Source organism: Fulmarus glacialis, unplaced genomic scaffold, assembly GCF_000690835.1.
Source record: "Fulmarus glacialis isolate BGI_N327 unplaced genomic scaffold, ASM69083v1 scaffold42874, whole genome shotgun sequence".
Taxonomy (NCBI): Eukaryota; Metazoa; Chordata; class Aves; order Procellariiformes; family Procellariidae; genus Fulmarus; species Fulmarus glacialis.
The window spans coordinates 24,296-40,242 of NW_009210680.1; the positions used below are offsets into that span (position 1 = coordinate 24,296).

General features: G+C 39.2%; 1 protein-coding gene across 2 annotated transcripts in view; it reads left to right on the forward strand.

Annotated features, from left to right (window-relative positions):
• Positions 1–241: 241 nt before the first annotated feature.
• MEGF10 (multiple EGF-like-domains 10) overlaps positions 242–15,947 on the forward strand; it is a 77,382-nt gene continuing 61,676 nt past the window's right edge. Inside the window, exons 1-4 of one of the 2 annotated variants that reach the window (XM_009577242.1) lie at positions 242–357; positions 3,158–3,259; positions 4,671–4,771; positions 14,826–14,918. In XM_009577242.1, the coding sequence (XP_009575537.1) occupies positions 242–357; positions 3,158–3,259; positions 4,671–4,771; positions 14,826–14,918 (412 nt within the window). The remainder of the gene's footprint in view (positions 358–3,157; positions 3,260–4,670; positions 4,772–14,825; positions 14,919–15,947) is intronic. The other variant, XM_009577243.1, reaches the window with a different exon arrangement.

Consider the following 15,947-nt stretch of genomic DNA (forward strand, 5'->3'; position numbering starts at 1 on the left):
CTAAAATGTGGTTTGCTGACCAGCTGACCGCCCTGCCACTTGTGTGAAACTACTCCATTTGGATTCTTCTTCCAAAACGGGCATGATATTGTTGCAGGCAGTGTGTGTTTCTTGAAGTACCTGTTGCTTTATATCATATATATTGATTATATATGGGGCAATAGTTTTAGCTCCTTTATCGTTTGTATAATATTGTTAATGCATTATAAATACTTGTTCTAACAGCCACCTTTTTGGAAAGATGGTTCTTCATTTGAACTCCTTTTTTGGCTTCCCTGTCATACTCCTGTACCATTGGATGGGGACAACTTTATCTTTGAATCTGGAAGACCCCAATGTGTGTAGCCACTGGGAAAGGTAATACTTTCTTCTGGAAAATACATGACACAAATTCCGATTGTAATAATTTTCTTTTGTTTTACTTGATACATTTTAAATGATTTAAAGCTTTTAGTTCATTAATGAACTGGGAAAAAAATTTCGCATTACTGCATGGGCAAGGTAAGTTCATGGATAAGTAAAAGACAATTTCACACTGGGCTGAAATGCAGTCATCTTTGCAGTAGGGGTTAGGATGCAAAAAACGCTACAGTGACACCAGCAATGTTACACAACCATCTGGGTACAAGAAGTGAATAAAATCGGCTTTTTTCAATTTAAGTGAAAAGAAGCTTTTATATATGCAAAACATAATTAACCATACTGGAGTTTGGCCAAATTTGATTATGCTGATTCTTTCCTATTCAACATTCACAGAATCTGAATTAAGATTTGTTGTTTAATTTTTCTGATGAGGTTCAGAAATTTATAACATACAGAAAGAAGTTAATCAGTTTAGTTGGTCTGTTCGTTCAGCCAGTTTCACGTTAATTGCAAGGAGAACGCCACAATGGGTAGGAGAGGTTGAGCCACAAGCATTTGCTGTACTTCTTTTTGTGTGTAAAGGTTATAGCAGTGAAACCAAGCCTTATGGTCTCGTTATTATTATTACGCCTGTGATTGATCAACTAGTCCCTGAGACAGTCTTACTGTTCACTTGAGGACTTCAGTATTTCCTGCATTTAAGGAAACAGTGTTTTATGTTTAATCTCTGGGAGTGCTGCTAAGCCACTGGACAGTTATTTGCGATTGTTATGGCTGAATCTTTACAAAGAAAGTTGAAACTTGTATTTACTTTTTTATAAAGTCTCTATATTAAAAAAAAATTCACTTCAGGACTTTCCCCAGGAATTTATCTGAGCTTCATGTGAAGCATTTGGAGTCTCTGCCCCTAGCGTTGTGTACAATTTGGCTTATACAACAATGTGTATATGAAGTAGTTACCATACTAAATACCTGTTTACAGTATTCAGGCACGTGTCTACGATGTTACTGGATACTGCTCTATATTGTGTATGATTTGTTTACTGTTTTTATAAATAAAAGTGGTTTTGAGGGAAGCTACAACGTAGCGAAAGCAAAATGGGAAAACCCCCCAAATATAACTATTTACATTGCATAATGTATTTTAAAACAAACTAATCGAAGTCTGCAGAAAGAAACATATATCTACCAAGCGTGCCCATTTTGTTGCATGAACTTTTTTCCTTCTTCTGCTGAGTCTCAGAAATGGGGAGGAACTCCAAGTAAACTTACCGAAATATTCACGCTGTTGCCCAGAGCAGGTACGTAAGTATGAAAGAGTACAACCCCAGATACAAGCTCTCTTTACTGCTGCTGTCACTGGCATTGCTATCTGCTTTAAATAAATCTACCCCAGCCAGTAATAAAACGGTCTTTACAAATGAACCGCGATCACAGCAAGAAGGGGTAGAGCATGCCCTGCCTGCAACAACGAGCGCAGAGCCTCAAGCAAAAGCGTTGGCACCCCACCAGCGTTTTGTTGGGCTAGGTCGGACAGCTGGATGGATTAGGGTTGCCTGCCTTCGTATGGACGTAGGAAAAACAGGGAGTAAGTTCTGGGCAGTTAAAGTAAGTGGATCTGGATGTGTTTTCCCTCAGTATAGGTGATGACAGTAGGAGGAGGAGATTGCGGCTCTTACCCTGCAGTAGGCGCTAAGAGGTCAAAGAGGGCGTGCGTGAAAGTGAGTGAAAGCTGGACAGGCTACATACTTAGTAAGTGTTTTGGCTGGTCCTGGGAATTAGTCCTACTGCAGGAACTTGCCATGCATTCCCATATTTTCTAACCCACTTGCGCAATCAAGGACTGACTGACTGCCAGCACAAACAGCCTGCTGAAGAGTTCTCTAGGATGATTCAATATTTTTCCCTTTTGCAACAGGGCTCTGTTCCTCTTGTCCCACTGACAGCTTGGGAGGCTCTGGACTTCAGAGTGTAGACTTATTTCTGGGACACTGCGCTTATAATTTGGCAGACAATAATAATAGGACTTCAGTACAGTATTTCTGGGGGGAAAAAAAAAAAAGGTTCTCTGTTAAAAATTAGCTGGTAAACAAGATAAGGTATGGGCTTTAATATTTTATAATTTCTGATTGCTGAATAGACTGTTTGATGGCATAATTGTTATATCATTTTTCAGTAATTATTACTTTGGTGTATTTCTGTGCTAACACCCACTTAGTATCTAAATACACTGGCAGACCTTTCCATTACCGAAGAAGATGTTTTGCTGTGGATACAGCTACAGTTTTTAAAATAAATTTCTCAGAAAATCCAGTGAGATTTTTCTATTCTGTATGATAACAGACGAAATCTCATTTTCTGGCTCTTAACTAGTTTTTCAGCTATCCAGTGATGTTAGTAAGTTTATTGCCACAGGAGAACACACTATTTCAATTTGCTGCTCATTTGAGACACAGGTGTTTTGTTTTTTTAGATTAAGGCTTACATTACTTACCTTTAAATGCCTGGTAGTACTATTTCATCAAATATATTACACAGTAAAGACACGATAGCTCTCCACATATGTATTTTTGTTTGCGCAGTGGAAGAAAAAACCTTTCAATTGATATCTTCTGTTCTATAAAGTTAGCTGGTTCATGTTTTACTTGAGCTTTCTGTGAGTTTTTGTTGCACATGAGTATTCTGTTATATTTATTCCTTCCTATACCAGGACTCTGTAAAAGACGTGCTTAAATCAGACTGAACTATAAAGGACTTGCTTGATAATCTATTTGCTTTCTCTCTCTCTCCCCAGTTACTCAGTTACAGTGCAAGAGTCATATCCACATCCTTTTGATCAAGTTTATTACACCAGTTGTACTGACATCCTAAACTGGTTTAAGTGCACACGACACAGGTGATGTATAATTGTTAATATTGTCAAACTGCTGATATTGTAGATATTTGTAAAGATTTTGTGTCTGTCAAAATCAAGCATGATATGTAGGATATTTTAGCTATAGTGACTAGTCTGTCTAACTGCTATGGTCTCTGTCAATTGGAAAATGCTTGTCCACGCAATGTCACATATGTTTTATTAGCAAGCTGGGGTGTATCATCCCATGGAGTGCTAACAGAAAACGAACAGGTTGGGAAAAAGTGTGCAATGCACTAAATCAAATTCCCCAGACCCTGCGAGGTGTATTTGTTCAGAAATGTCATGAGAGACCCCTTGCTGCTTGCAGCCTTATGTTCTGGGGAAAGTGTATGCTACTTGAAAGGAAAAGGAAAAGATTTGTTAAAGGAAACTCCTTGTGCTTGGAGAAAGTAATCAAGGAGTGAGTGATTAAAAACTGGTGACACCTGTAAAAAGCGTTTTCCTCAGAGGAATATGCCCATAAGTATGAACCAGCAGTGGGAAAGTCTCCCTGGGGCACAGCAGCTGGAGGGGGCAGATCAGTATGGATAGTACATAAAAGCAGGTACTGAGTTCAAAGAGATTACACTTTGTTTACCTATGACACCATTTATATACGAGATGTTCTTTGCTGGGAGTTCAGACTGTCTCAGGTGTTCTGGGGATGTGTTTACTGCTTGGTGGAATATGTGGTCAGCAGCCAGGAGAGCCAGCGGGGGGAGATTTACGGACACGGTGAGGAGCAGAGAGGAGAGAGCAGTGGGAGAGCCCGCTTCTGATAAATACTACTTGCTCGTGTCAGAAGGAAGCTGTATTTTCTGCAGTTCTTGACGGGTTTATGTGCTGATTGCTCTGCGTGCTGCTCACCACTGCCCTGCAGGGCTGCGTTCGGCAAAATGCAGCCACGCCCCTGGCGAGAGGCGTGCAGTGCTGCCGGCTGCCCAGGAGGTCCCCGCTGTCCCTTGAGCCCTCCTGTCTCTTGCCTTAACCAGAACTTCTCTTCTCACGACATCTCTGCCCCTAGAAAACTGACTCACCCTTGGGAGGATGATCCTCAGAAGTTGCCTTTGAAACTGATAGGTGGAATGATCAAGCAAACTGATATGTATTGCCAGCCGTTAGCCTCCATAGGGGATGCTAATGGCAAAGGCAGCGATGCTCTGGTTTGCATATTAGTTAAGTAGCCAAAATCCTTAACTTCTTTCCCTGCTGTCTGGCCACCCACGGACATGAGCCTTATTGGGGAACCACTAGGACTGTTGAACTCAGCAACAGATAAATCAAGATCTCTTCGAGGTTTTTTCCTCTCCTCTTACTGACACCTGAATGTTTTTTAAAATGTGTAAGAATATATATTGTTTTGTTCCTGAACCATGAATTGTATGTAATAACCATTCATTCTTTTCTTTAGGATCAGTTACCGTACTGCCTACAGACATGGTGAAAAAACAATGTACAGGCGTAAATCCCAGTGCTGCCCTGGATTTTATGAAAGCAGGGAAATGTGTGTCCGTAAGTTTATCTTCTTTTTGCTTTGAAATTCCATGTTTATCATAATGCTGGTTTGACGCCCCTTTGATGGGCGACTGGAAGCTGAGTTATGGGGGCTCAGTTATTCATCAGTGGTGCACGTACAGCTCTCGTTGAAGTCAGTAGGTGTTGTGCATATGCAAATGACAGGATAATTGGGTCTCTGGTGTCCAAGTAACCAGCCTTGATGTGATTCTAACTAATGATCATATGGAAGATGCACAGCACAAGTATCAGTGCATTTTCCAAGGCAGTAAATAAATACGAGGTTCAAAACCAGAAGGGAAGTGCAAGGTTTTTCGCCTTAGCGTGGGCCCTGGTTGATCCCCATGCTTAACCTCTCTTGCAGATATAGAGATCTGTAACAACTGTTTGAAGGTGGCAGCACCGCCTTTTCCAGTGGCGTAAGCCCCTGTCTCCACATCTTCCTAAGTCTAAAGAGGGACGAGCTGTGTCCAGACCTTGGCAGTGGCCTTGGCTCAGCTCTCTTTCTCTCTCTCGTACGGCCTTGTGCAGACCTAGGAAGGTCTGATTCTTAAAATGGTATTCATTCAAGAGCATAGTAGAAGGCAGAATGAAAATAGAGGAGGTGTTAATCCAGAGCCCTGGACGTGTATGGTTAATAGTTTAATATGGGGTTGTTCAAAGGCATACAGTGGGTTGGGTAGCTAGATGCTCGTGTTGGCAGAACTGACAACAGGGAACTTGTGATAGGTAAGCAATTGTGAAGGGTAGCATATCCTTGGAGACGGGCAAATGTGTAGGGCTAAAAATGAAATTAATTCAATAGTATTTGAAATTATTTGTCTCTGTGAATGCACATGCGCAGCACGGACTGCAAAGGTAAGTTTTCCAGAAGTCAGGGAACAAAATCTCTTTCATCTCCTTGAAAATCTGAGCTCATCAGGGGCAATCTTTTGTCTGTAACGTCATTTGCGATGTTGACCTGTGCATATACTTCTATTAATTTTAGGGGTCAGAAAGGGCATGCATTATAGTGGAAAACAGCCATATCCATTCCATGGTTATGCTTCAGATCTTCTAATAATGAGATTTAAAAAACCTGCAGAACCTTAATGAACAATGTCAGAGGGACTGAGATGGTATAGTTTAATTTTTTTTGGAAATGCGGGGCCCTGTAAGAGCAGACTGGCGAAGGGCTGGAGCCTCTGGACTGCAGGGGCTACCCTTGGGCTTGCCGCCCAGTTTCTGAAGAGGCAACCGATTGGCAAGCCTTGCCAAGAGAAAAAAGTGAAAAGCCTGGCTTACTGGGAACGCCACAGCGTGTGAGCTGTTTTGGCGGCTGCTTGGGCTCCTCTCGTGTGAAGCTCTGCGTCATGTCCCCAAGACAACCCTGACCTGGCTGGTCTGCACGGGGAGCCTGCTGGCACGCTCCCACCGCCCCGGAGTGGGACCTGGACTGAGGCACGTGTGAAAGGCTGGCTCTGTAACAGCACGTTTTCTGCCTGACTCTCTAAGGCACACTGCTTTGCCCGGTCGTTTTTTCTCAACTGAGAATGAGAAAAAAGGAGATACGTCCATTGCTTTATTGTCTGCCTTACAGCTATAATGACAGTGGTGAAGCATAGCACTCAAGGTATGGAGAAGCTTGTCCAGGAAAACGTTCTGTGAAGTAACAGATAACAAGAGATTTGTCATTGCCACTGGATTTTGCAGCCTAGTTTAGGAGATGGCAGCGCAGTGGATAAGTCTTTGGTCTTTACTGATAAACGAAAATCTGAAAATCAATATCAGTATGTATGTTAAATTTATTTATTCAATACAAATGCAAAATAGTTTCTTAATTTGTGCCTTTCTGCGTGTTGTGAGGTGCATACTGGAAGTGATCAACAGGATTTATTTGTATCTCTGGAAAATTATACACTGTGAATGCAACAACACATCACACTATCCTCATTTATATTTTTGTTTTACAGCACTTCCTGGAATTTGAAAACGCAGCAGTAAGATCTTTGATTTAAAGTGTTTTCTGCACAGGAAAAAGCAAGGTCAAAATGATATTTTTAAAAAACAACTTTTTAAAAGAATGGTTCTATCAGATTGGCAATTTTTTAAACCTTTTTGTTTTTAATGTGTATGTATTAGACTTAGAAGAACCAATTTCTAACTACATTTGGCTATTATCAGCATATATGAATGATCATATTTAATTTTTTGATTAAGTAGTATACTTTTTGAAGTATATAACAGTTTGATCACGTGAGAAGTGTGATGATGAGTCTTTTATGTGACTACAGCTTTTACATAGCTATAGTATAGGTAATAAATTCATTCCATATCAACATAGGAATACTCAGAACCTAGTAAATTCAGATCGGATTGGATGTACTAGTTTTTTATTGTTATTACATAAAAAAATGCCAAATGCTGATATTCAGGACATATCTGCTCTGACTTTTGAAGCAATTTTGGAATGCCTCAGACTTCAAATTATGTAAAAATAAAGATCCTTCACTGGAGCTAACTTTGCATTTATTTGATTCTGTAACGGTTGACCCTGGAAGGCATTGAGAGACCTTCAGTCCTCATGATCTTCAACGGGAGCTGAGGATTCAGGGCAAAGGAGGAGTTCAGTAGTTAATAGAAAGCGGCAAATAGTTCATGCTTTCCATTGTTTCAGCCAGTTTTTTTCGTAGTGAACTTGTACGTACTAGAGTAGATGACGCCTGCATACACTGTGATAGTACTAGTCATCCAGTTTAACCTGGAAGTCAAGTGTGATGCTGTCAGCTGAGATCAAATGATAAGAGACAGCGATATGGGGAGGACTCTTCTCCTATGTCATCGTAGCAGAAATATCACTGGCAGAAAGCCAGCACAAAATCTTTTTCTGCAAGAAAATGGCGACCACATTGAAAAACACACGTGCACCTACCCTCTTTTTTATACACGAAGATAGAAGAGAATCAAAGCCATTTGAAGTGTTGCAGATATGTTCTTTTATGGTGTGCTGCTCCACAACATGCACAGCATTTCCATTAGGGTAGTTTTATTTTCTGTGCAGTGTGGATTATTTGTAACTTAGTGGAGGTTGTAGGATCCTTCTAGAAGACTAAAATATTTTTGGTGCTGTTGACGTTTTGTTGTTTGTTTGTTCCCTTATTTGAGTTCTCAATTTAGAAAGCTCAATTAGAAAATTCTATTGGTAGATGGTTTTGGTATGACTCAACACTTCAGTGCATACGGTGATGAACTGAAATCTCGTGACTTCCTTTTTAAAATAATAATTAGGAATCTACAGCGTGAATACTCACAAGTCACTGTTCCCCTAGAGGTAGTACTTGCTAGTGGTAGTGCCACTTCACTGTCTATAGTGCGAAGAGAATTATTTGTCACTGCATAAAGATTTGCAAGGATGCGCCAGCCTCATGTTGCTAAAGTCTGTAAATGTTGTATTTGCAAAGGAAAAGAATGACCAACAGCCAGAGAAAAGCACTGGCTGAAATTTAAGTGGGGTTTTTTTGACTTTTTTGGAGTCCAGTCTGAACGAATGAATTCAAATTCATCTTAGGATACAAGATTTCTGTGGAATTGTGGCTTTAACTTCCATACTTGTTTCTGAAAACTTTCAATAGGTGAAACTTGTGTTATGTTTTCACTTTCTGGTGAAAATTCCTTTTGTGGTTTGTCTTTGGATTCGGTGTGTGTATATATATATATGGAATATATGTATATGTGGAATATATATATATATATAAAAAATGTATACAAACAGGCCTTTTTTATCACTCATATGGAAATTTTTGTTTTGTTTGTTCTTCTCTAAATTAAGAATAACTGTTGTACTGTAAACTGTCCAAACTCTGATACGGAATTTTAGCATCCTCTTCTTTTGACTAATGCCATTGATAAGAAGACGACAGTTGCAGTAGAGGTAGATATCTGTTAAGAGTTTTATGGAAGAGACCACCCCACTGTAGCCATCTAAGTTTAAAAAAAAAGTCTGTTAAGTAACTTAGATACCTATTTCTCCAATGTTTCAGAGTTTGTTGAAATGATGCTGCATTTAATCACTATTAGTAAGCAACAAAGTGGTGTCAGAAGTCAGCCTCCATCAGCAGCCCTTGGAAGCTTGTCAGGGAACCTCTTGGGGAAGTTTTAAATGATGTTAATAAATATTATAATAGACACATTTTTCTTGCATGACTTTTGGCCAGAATAGATACATTCTCTTGCAGATTGAGTTTACTATGGCAAGCAGTGTTCAGTCATGCTGGATAGAAAAATTATCCTGTGTTTTATTAGTAGTGCCATTTGGGTTTGTCTTCAGGTGCATAAAAAATTATATTTTAATTTTAATTCCAATATTATTTGGGGTCAGTACTTGGCCTGTTTTATAAGCATAAAGATATCTGTTAGCATTTCCAGTATTACCCTGGTTTGTGCTCTCCTCATGTAACTCCTGTTGTTTATAAAGGATATGAATAATGTGCAAATTTCTGATTTCTGTCTTCACTATTGCCAGTATCTCTGCAGAAGAGTAGGCTAAATGGAGCTCAGGTGATTATTTATTTTTGCTCTTAAAAATTACAGTGCATGTAATTAATGTTTCGATCCAATGGACTTTCTGAGGTCATCTGAATGCAGTTTATATGCAGATACAAAGATAGAACCATTCTGTTAAGTTCTATAGAGGAACTTACTCCTGGCTTTAGAAAGTCCATACCAGCTTCAGTGATTGACTTAGTCTCTTATTTATTCCAAATAATTTACTGTCACTTATCTCCTAATATCAGTGGCAATCCCTAGGAGATTTGGCATACGGATGCTAGGCTGAGCTACAGACTGAGAAGTTTTTACAAAAAGTGCAATCTTCTATTTTATTTTTTTTGCATTTACAAAGTCCATTCAATTTTTAGCATTTTTCTGAAATGAAAGAATTCAAACACTTTAAGTTGTCTTCTGGTGCCTTTCTTGCAGATTGACACACATACAGAAGGTAGATTGATCCTAGTAGCATTTTGGTAGCTTGAACATTAAGTTCACATACAGTTTCTGACAGTGTAGCACATTTCTAAGAACGTTAAAGGAGAATTACGCCGGTTGAATTTCCTCTAGACATGAAATAGAAAGTAAACGATCTGTCTTAATGCGTAACTGGATGTCACTCACTTTAACAGCAACTAGTCATCAAGCATAGGAAAAAAGGATTAACCAAAGGATATGTTCTAGCATATAGTATGGAAGTGAAGATTTGATTTGAAAAAACACATTTATAATGTAGTTTAAAAGATACTTGAATTTTATTTTGCACGATAAGTGCTGAGGGACCTTATTTTAGTTAATTTTGAGGAAGTTGAAGTTAAACCTTGTGGAATATGTAGAAGATTTTTTTTTCTGTTTCCAGTCTAAAATGGTTTCTGCATTCAAATTTAATTCACAAAATTTTGGAATCTTTAACAGCTAAATAAGCTTTTTTTTTTTTTTTTTAAAATGGATATATTTCTTCAATTTGCTCTTTTCAAAGACTAGGTATCCAAGTCAGGATAGAGTGGTATGAGCAGAAATGCTAAACATGAAGCACAATCAGGCATGTAGTATGACTTCTTTTGTTGGAAGTCATTTATCTGAAAGAAATAATATGGAGAACTACTTACAATTGAAAAGCAGGACCAGTTCAGATATTACTCCAGTCTTCCTAATATGAATCCTCCTTAAAGTTGATAGGAATTTTATTTAATAGATTTCAGGTATGAAACCTCATGAAATCAGGTGTGATTTCAGGTATCTGCTCATTTGATGATGTGTTTAATTTGTTTAAAAGGTGGAAGTCTAATTGCGGAACCATAATTTATTCTCCTGGTCACTTACTTACGTGCACAATTACAGCCAAAATATTTCAAGCTTTGTTTATGTTAATTGATTTACATCTGGCTTTTCAAAATGAAAAAGCAGCAGATCCTAAAATGCATGCATAAACTTTCATTAAAGGTAAAAATGTCTTTTTTCAAATTTTATCACTGGAAATCCTTCTGTGTCTTATTTTAACATCAGATAATGCAATGCACAGCTGTCTAAGTGTTGTCTATGGTGACTTCATGTCACTTTCTTAAGAAAGCAGATTCATAAAATGCCATTCAGAAATTTCAAGTCTTACAATGTTTCACTCTTCATATATGCTCTAGTTCAGAAGCGGAAGTCATATGAGGCACAGGAGTTACTCCACTCAGCTGTAATACTGTAAGTAGGTGTAGCAGTGGAGGAGCAATCTGTGTTTGCACGGCGGGGGGTATGCTGGAGCCCGTCAACATGTAAGTAGGCATTTGAATTGTAATTTTCTCTTGAGCTGGAGCACCGTCTCCCTCTCTTCGTTGATACCAGTACGAGACACGTGATCAGTGTTTGAAAGTGGCAACTTGACCTAAAATTGTATTATACATTCTGTGCCTCTAGCATGACTGGCTTAGACCCCCTGGTATGAGCCCCCCTCCCGAAGCTGGGGTGCTAAGGTCTGCGAGCGTGTTGGCCAAGCCCTTGCCTCTTATCGCTTTCAGCTTGCTGTAATAATGGTGGCGATGGCCTGAGTGGGTTACACATGTCTTTTCACGTGGATCCACTTTGCTGAGCTTCCTCAGCAGGGAATGTGGGAATGTTCATTCGGCAAGTTACGGAGTTTCCTCCGCAGGGCACGTTTGCTCAGCTGGTTGCAGAAGTACCAGCGCCTGCAACTGAGGTGGGAACAGAGCTCAAGCAGCCTGGTGGTCTTGTGTCCCAGGGACGGGGCAGCTCTCTCCGTGGTGCGGAAGGGGCTGCTACAGGGAATTGCACACACAGCAGCAGGTATTTTATGGATACTGTAAGCTGGCTGATACTCCATAATCAGAAAGAGCAAATATACCTTTTGTTTTTTACGGAAACAAAAGGATGTAATCTGCTGAAATAGACCTGTAAGTTGGACAAGGCGAGATTTTAGAGAAGATTTTGAAGGAAACAGTAAGACACAGAAGAAAAGGGGAAATAAGATGTAAAAGCAAATACACAAGAGTAAGCTGATTGCTTTTCATATAATTGATTTTTCCCTTGCAAAAGAAGAAGATATGCCTTATGCAATTTACTGCTGCCAGTGAATTTTTGGTGCTTCTTACACTGCTCAGTATCAAAAAGACTTCATGTTAAGTTTTCCATCTGCTCTTGCACGTAAGTATTTTCTTACATCATCTCCAACAATTCCATAGAAAACCAAGAGAAAATAGTTTCTCTGTCCCTGATGTCATTCATGTCTTTTCAGCTTGTTCTAGTGCTTTTCATGTTGTCCTCATCTTACACTTTTTTGTAGGTCATTTAATAAATTTTGGTTGTCTTATCCCTATCTTCAGTGCAATAATTTTTTTGCAGATGCTGTCTCTTAGGGATGTTAACTAGGATTCAGTTGCCAAGAATCAGTTAGCCCATAAGGTGTCTAGAGAATAATTTCTTTTGGTTACAAAGTAGGCTTTTATGTATATCCAGAGTGTAGAAGGAAATCATTCTCTGATGAGATATATTCTGGGGCATTAAGAAACTTTAAAAAAAAAAGAAAAAGGAAATACTGGATATCTTTAATTCTTTTGTATATTTTGAATGTTTTTTGAAACATTCTTGGCTTTAGTTTAGCTTTTTCAAAATAAAGAATTACAGGTACCTCTTCTTAACAAAGTAATTTGTGTATTTGTATGCCATATATATATATATATATAAAAAATTAACTGATCTTAACTGAATTTATTTGGAAGCAGTAATATTTATATTATACAACTTCCTTCAGAGGTCCTTATCCCATATTTCTTTGTCATTAAAGTCAGCAGAGTTTTGGCTGTCAAAACTCCTGACATTGTTATGTATAGATAACTTCTATAGAGACTTAGTAGTGGTAGCCTGTTTTGAAGAGTTACGTTTGATTTACGTTCTACTACTGGAAAACTGAAACACCACTTCAGAGGCTGAAGAGAAACTACTGTTGATTTATGTTATTGTGGCTAAGAAAAGAATACAGCTCTAATTTGCAAGATGACTCTGCATTGTAAACACGCTGACCCAAAGTTTCATGTGTTGTACATTTGTTGTAAGACAGCTCTGTTTTATTATTGGAAGTAATTGATGAGTATTTGCACAGCGCTGTAGTGTGTACTGTTACATAGGGTTTTTAGGAAGGACCTATGTGCTCAGCGTGGTGGGAGGGGCAGTGCAAGGAGATACTCAAAGAGCTTCTTCTGTACCTTTCACTGGGTCCAGTTTCTTAAAACATTTTAATTTTTGTATTTTTTTCCATCTGCCTCACAGAGTGTGCGATGGAATGTCACTTTATTATGTTTAGCCTTAGTGCTCAAGAATTTGGGTTGAGTATGTTGGTATCACTAACGTGCACATGGAGAGACGTGTATGTGTACAGCTACCGTCTGTTGCCTGATGGTTTACTGGTAAGATTTTTCACACATTTGGTTTAGAGAGGGCTTCAGTGCCCAAGGCTTAGACTAGGCAAGAATCTTCAAAGATACAAGTAATTAATATCTAGTTATAAGACTAATGGAAAATTGTGATGTATTATTTAAAGTCATTCGTTTCATAATAAATTAATAGAGAACAATGAAATAGCTTTGTATTAATATCTTGTATCATCTAACATTTAAAAATGAATATTCTCCCTGTTGATTTCTAATTAAGATCATTTTAGTGCACATCTGAAAAGTAGCTTATTAGAAATAAAAGTTGAGAATGAAAATTAAAGGCTGTAAAAATACGCAATTAATGGCTGGGATCCCAGATAACCAAAGATTTTAATAATACATATGATTGATCTCTGGGTGGCTTTCCTTTTTCTTGGCCACACAAAATGTAAAGAAGACCAACGTGCTTCATCATGTTTCATTAGGAAAAAACTAGGACATTTTGCAAGTATTTTTCCTCATTACTGTAGAGCATTTTCAATCCATTCAGAACCAAAATGATTCACATGTAGTTCCATTAAACTTCTTGTAAACACCAACTTTGTCTTTTTCCCATCGTTTACCTTGTATTCATTGGTATACTGATCAGATTCCTGTCATAGTTTCTCTGGAAATGTTGGTACAAAGAAAATTCTCATCCTGTGCACATTTTTTAAGTTTTATTGTTGTTCGAACTAGAAGGAAAGTATAACAGTGTAGATATTTTGGAAAGTTAAGGGTATTTTGTGATGAATATGATGCCAGCAAACTGTTGCTGATTGCAGATTCTTCCTCGTCAGTGTATTGTATTCTGAGTCAGTTACATCCATGTGCTGGGTATCGAAGCCATTTCACGTTTTTCTTAAAAGTTTCAAATAAAAGCTCTATTTCAAAGTAAACCTTAACTGTAGAAACACATGCTTGCAGATCATGAGAAAAATTTCAAGCAGCTCTGGTTAGCACTTAGAATAAAGGTTGCAGCGATTCATAGGGTTTATATGTCGTGCCTTACCTTAATCATCATCACTGTTTTATTGTGCTTCGTTTGAACTGTGCAACCATTCAGAAAAATCAATATTAAAATACTGATGTGTTGCAAATCGTATTTTATCCATGCAGTTGCAAGAGAATCCCTCTTTTCATGCATGCAGAAGTTCCCCTCTTTTTTTTGGCATGAGAGTTTGCTTCAGAGAATCACAGGATGGTTGAGGTTGGAAGGGACCTGTGGAAGTCATCTTGTCCAACTTCCCTGCTCAGGCAGGGCCACCTAGAGCCTCTTGCCCAGGACCATGTTCAGATGGGTTTCCAACCTATATCGTACTGTGACTCTTTTTTCATTAAATGTGGACAATTTTCTCTTTGTTAAATGCAAAAGTATTTGAGGAGCACCAACATGGTTTTAGCTGGAGCCTTCAAACTTAGGAGGAATAGAAGAGAATGAAGTAAGAAAATTTATTTTGAAGAGATGCCATCAAACATTAATACACTAATGTTAATTTTGCTTTTAAAAGATATTGGAGACATGAAAGATCTGGATTAGGAATGAGTTTAGAGTATTTTTCCTAGTGCTAGGAGTTCTTCTCTAATTCTTTTAAAATTTCCTTCTTTGACAGCTCATTGTGCTGATAAATGTGTCCACGGTCGTTGTATTGCTCCGAACACCTGTCAGTGTGAGCCTGGCTGGGGAGGACCCAACTGCTCCAGTGGTGAGTTTTCACCTGCTTCTGCCTGTCTCGTGCTCTTTCCGCGGTGTTGCTCTCTCTTTTGGGCAGATTATCATCGATCCTTGGGCTCCTGCCTTCTGCTCAGGGGGTTGTTCTGAGTTGTCAGGTTACTCGGCGTGACCTGATTTTTCTTCATTGACTTGCAAACATGTTACCCTGTAGCAGCACGAAATGTCATGAGCTATTTTGTGCTCAGGAACATGCCAGATAATACAGAACTTGGTATCTGGAGTAAAGTAGATAAAATTAGATTTTAACTGTAAGAAAATCTCTAATTTTTTGTTTTCCTGATGCGTAAAGAATGATGGTGCCAGGTCGTGTTTAAAAGCTAGGAGCAAAGCCTTCCTCACAACCCCACCCTCCTTTTTCACTCTGCCACTGACTTGTCCTTTTTTCCCCTCACTGTGTTCCCCTCTTGGCGTTATCAGTTGCCCGCTGTCTGCTCGGTCCCTTTCCATTTTGCTCTCACTGACCAGTCACATTTCTCCGCCTTCCTTCTTCTCCTTTGCCGTGAGAGCGCGTGCAGGAGACGAGGGGAGCAGGAGAGGAGCATGGAGGACAGAAGGCGGCAGGGGCAGGGCGGCACCTTCCCGGCTTGGCGTGCGGCTGCAGCCACGTGCAACCCCGCGGGCGGGTGGTCACGCTTGATGAAGAAATGGTGAAGAGCAAGGCCATCACACGCTCGGTGCAAGAACACAGCAAAATGTCAAAAACACGAAGTGAAGTCGTAAAATAATACCAGTTCACGACCTTTTTAGTCACTGCTGTTTTCTAGGCTCTTTGAGTGTAGAACCAGGCACTGCAGGCTGCAGTAAGGCCGCTAGGCCTGGACAGAGGGCAGAAACCCCTCAGTGGCAGGGCGGGCGTGTTTGTGCACTCTCCCTTCCTCTGTCGAAGGTAATCGTTTGTGCAGACCTCGAATTGTTATTTTTTCTTCCCTTTGCCTGAAACGGAGTTTCCCAGAGTAACTCTTGATTTTTTCATTCATTATAATTTGTTGTTTATTCCATC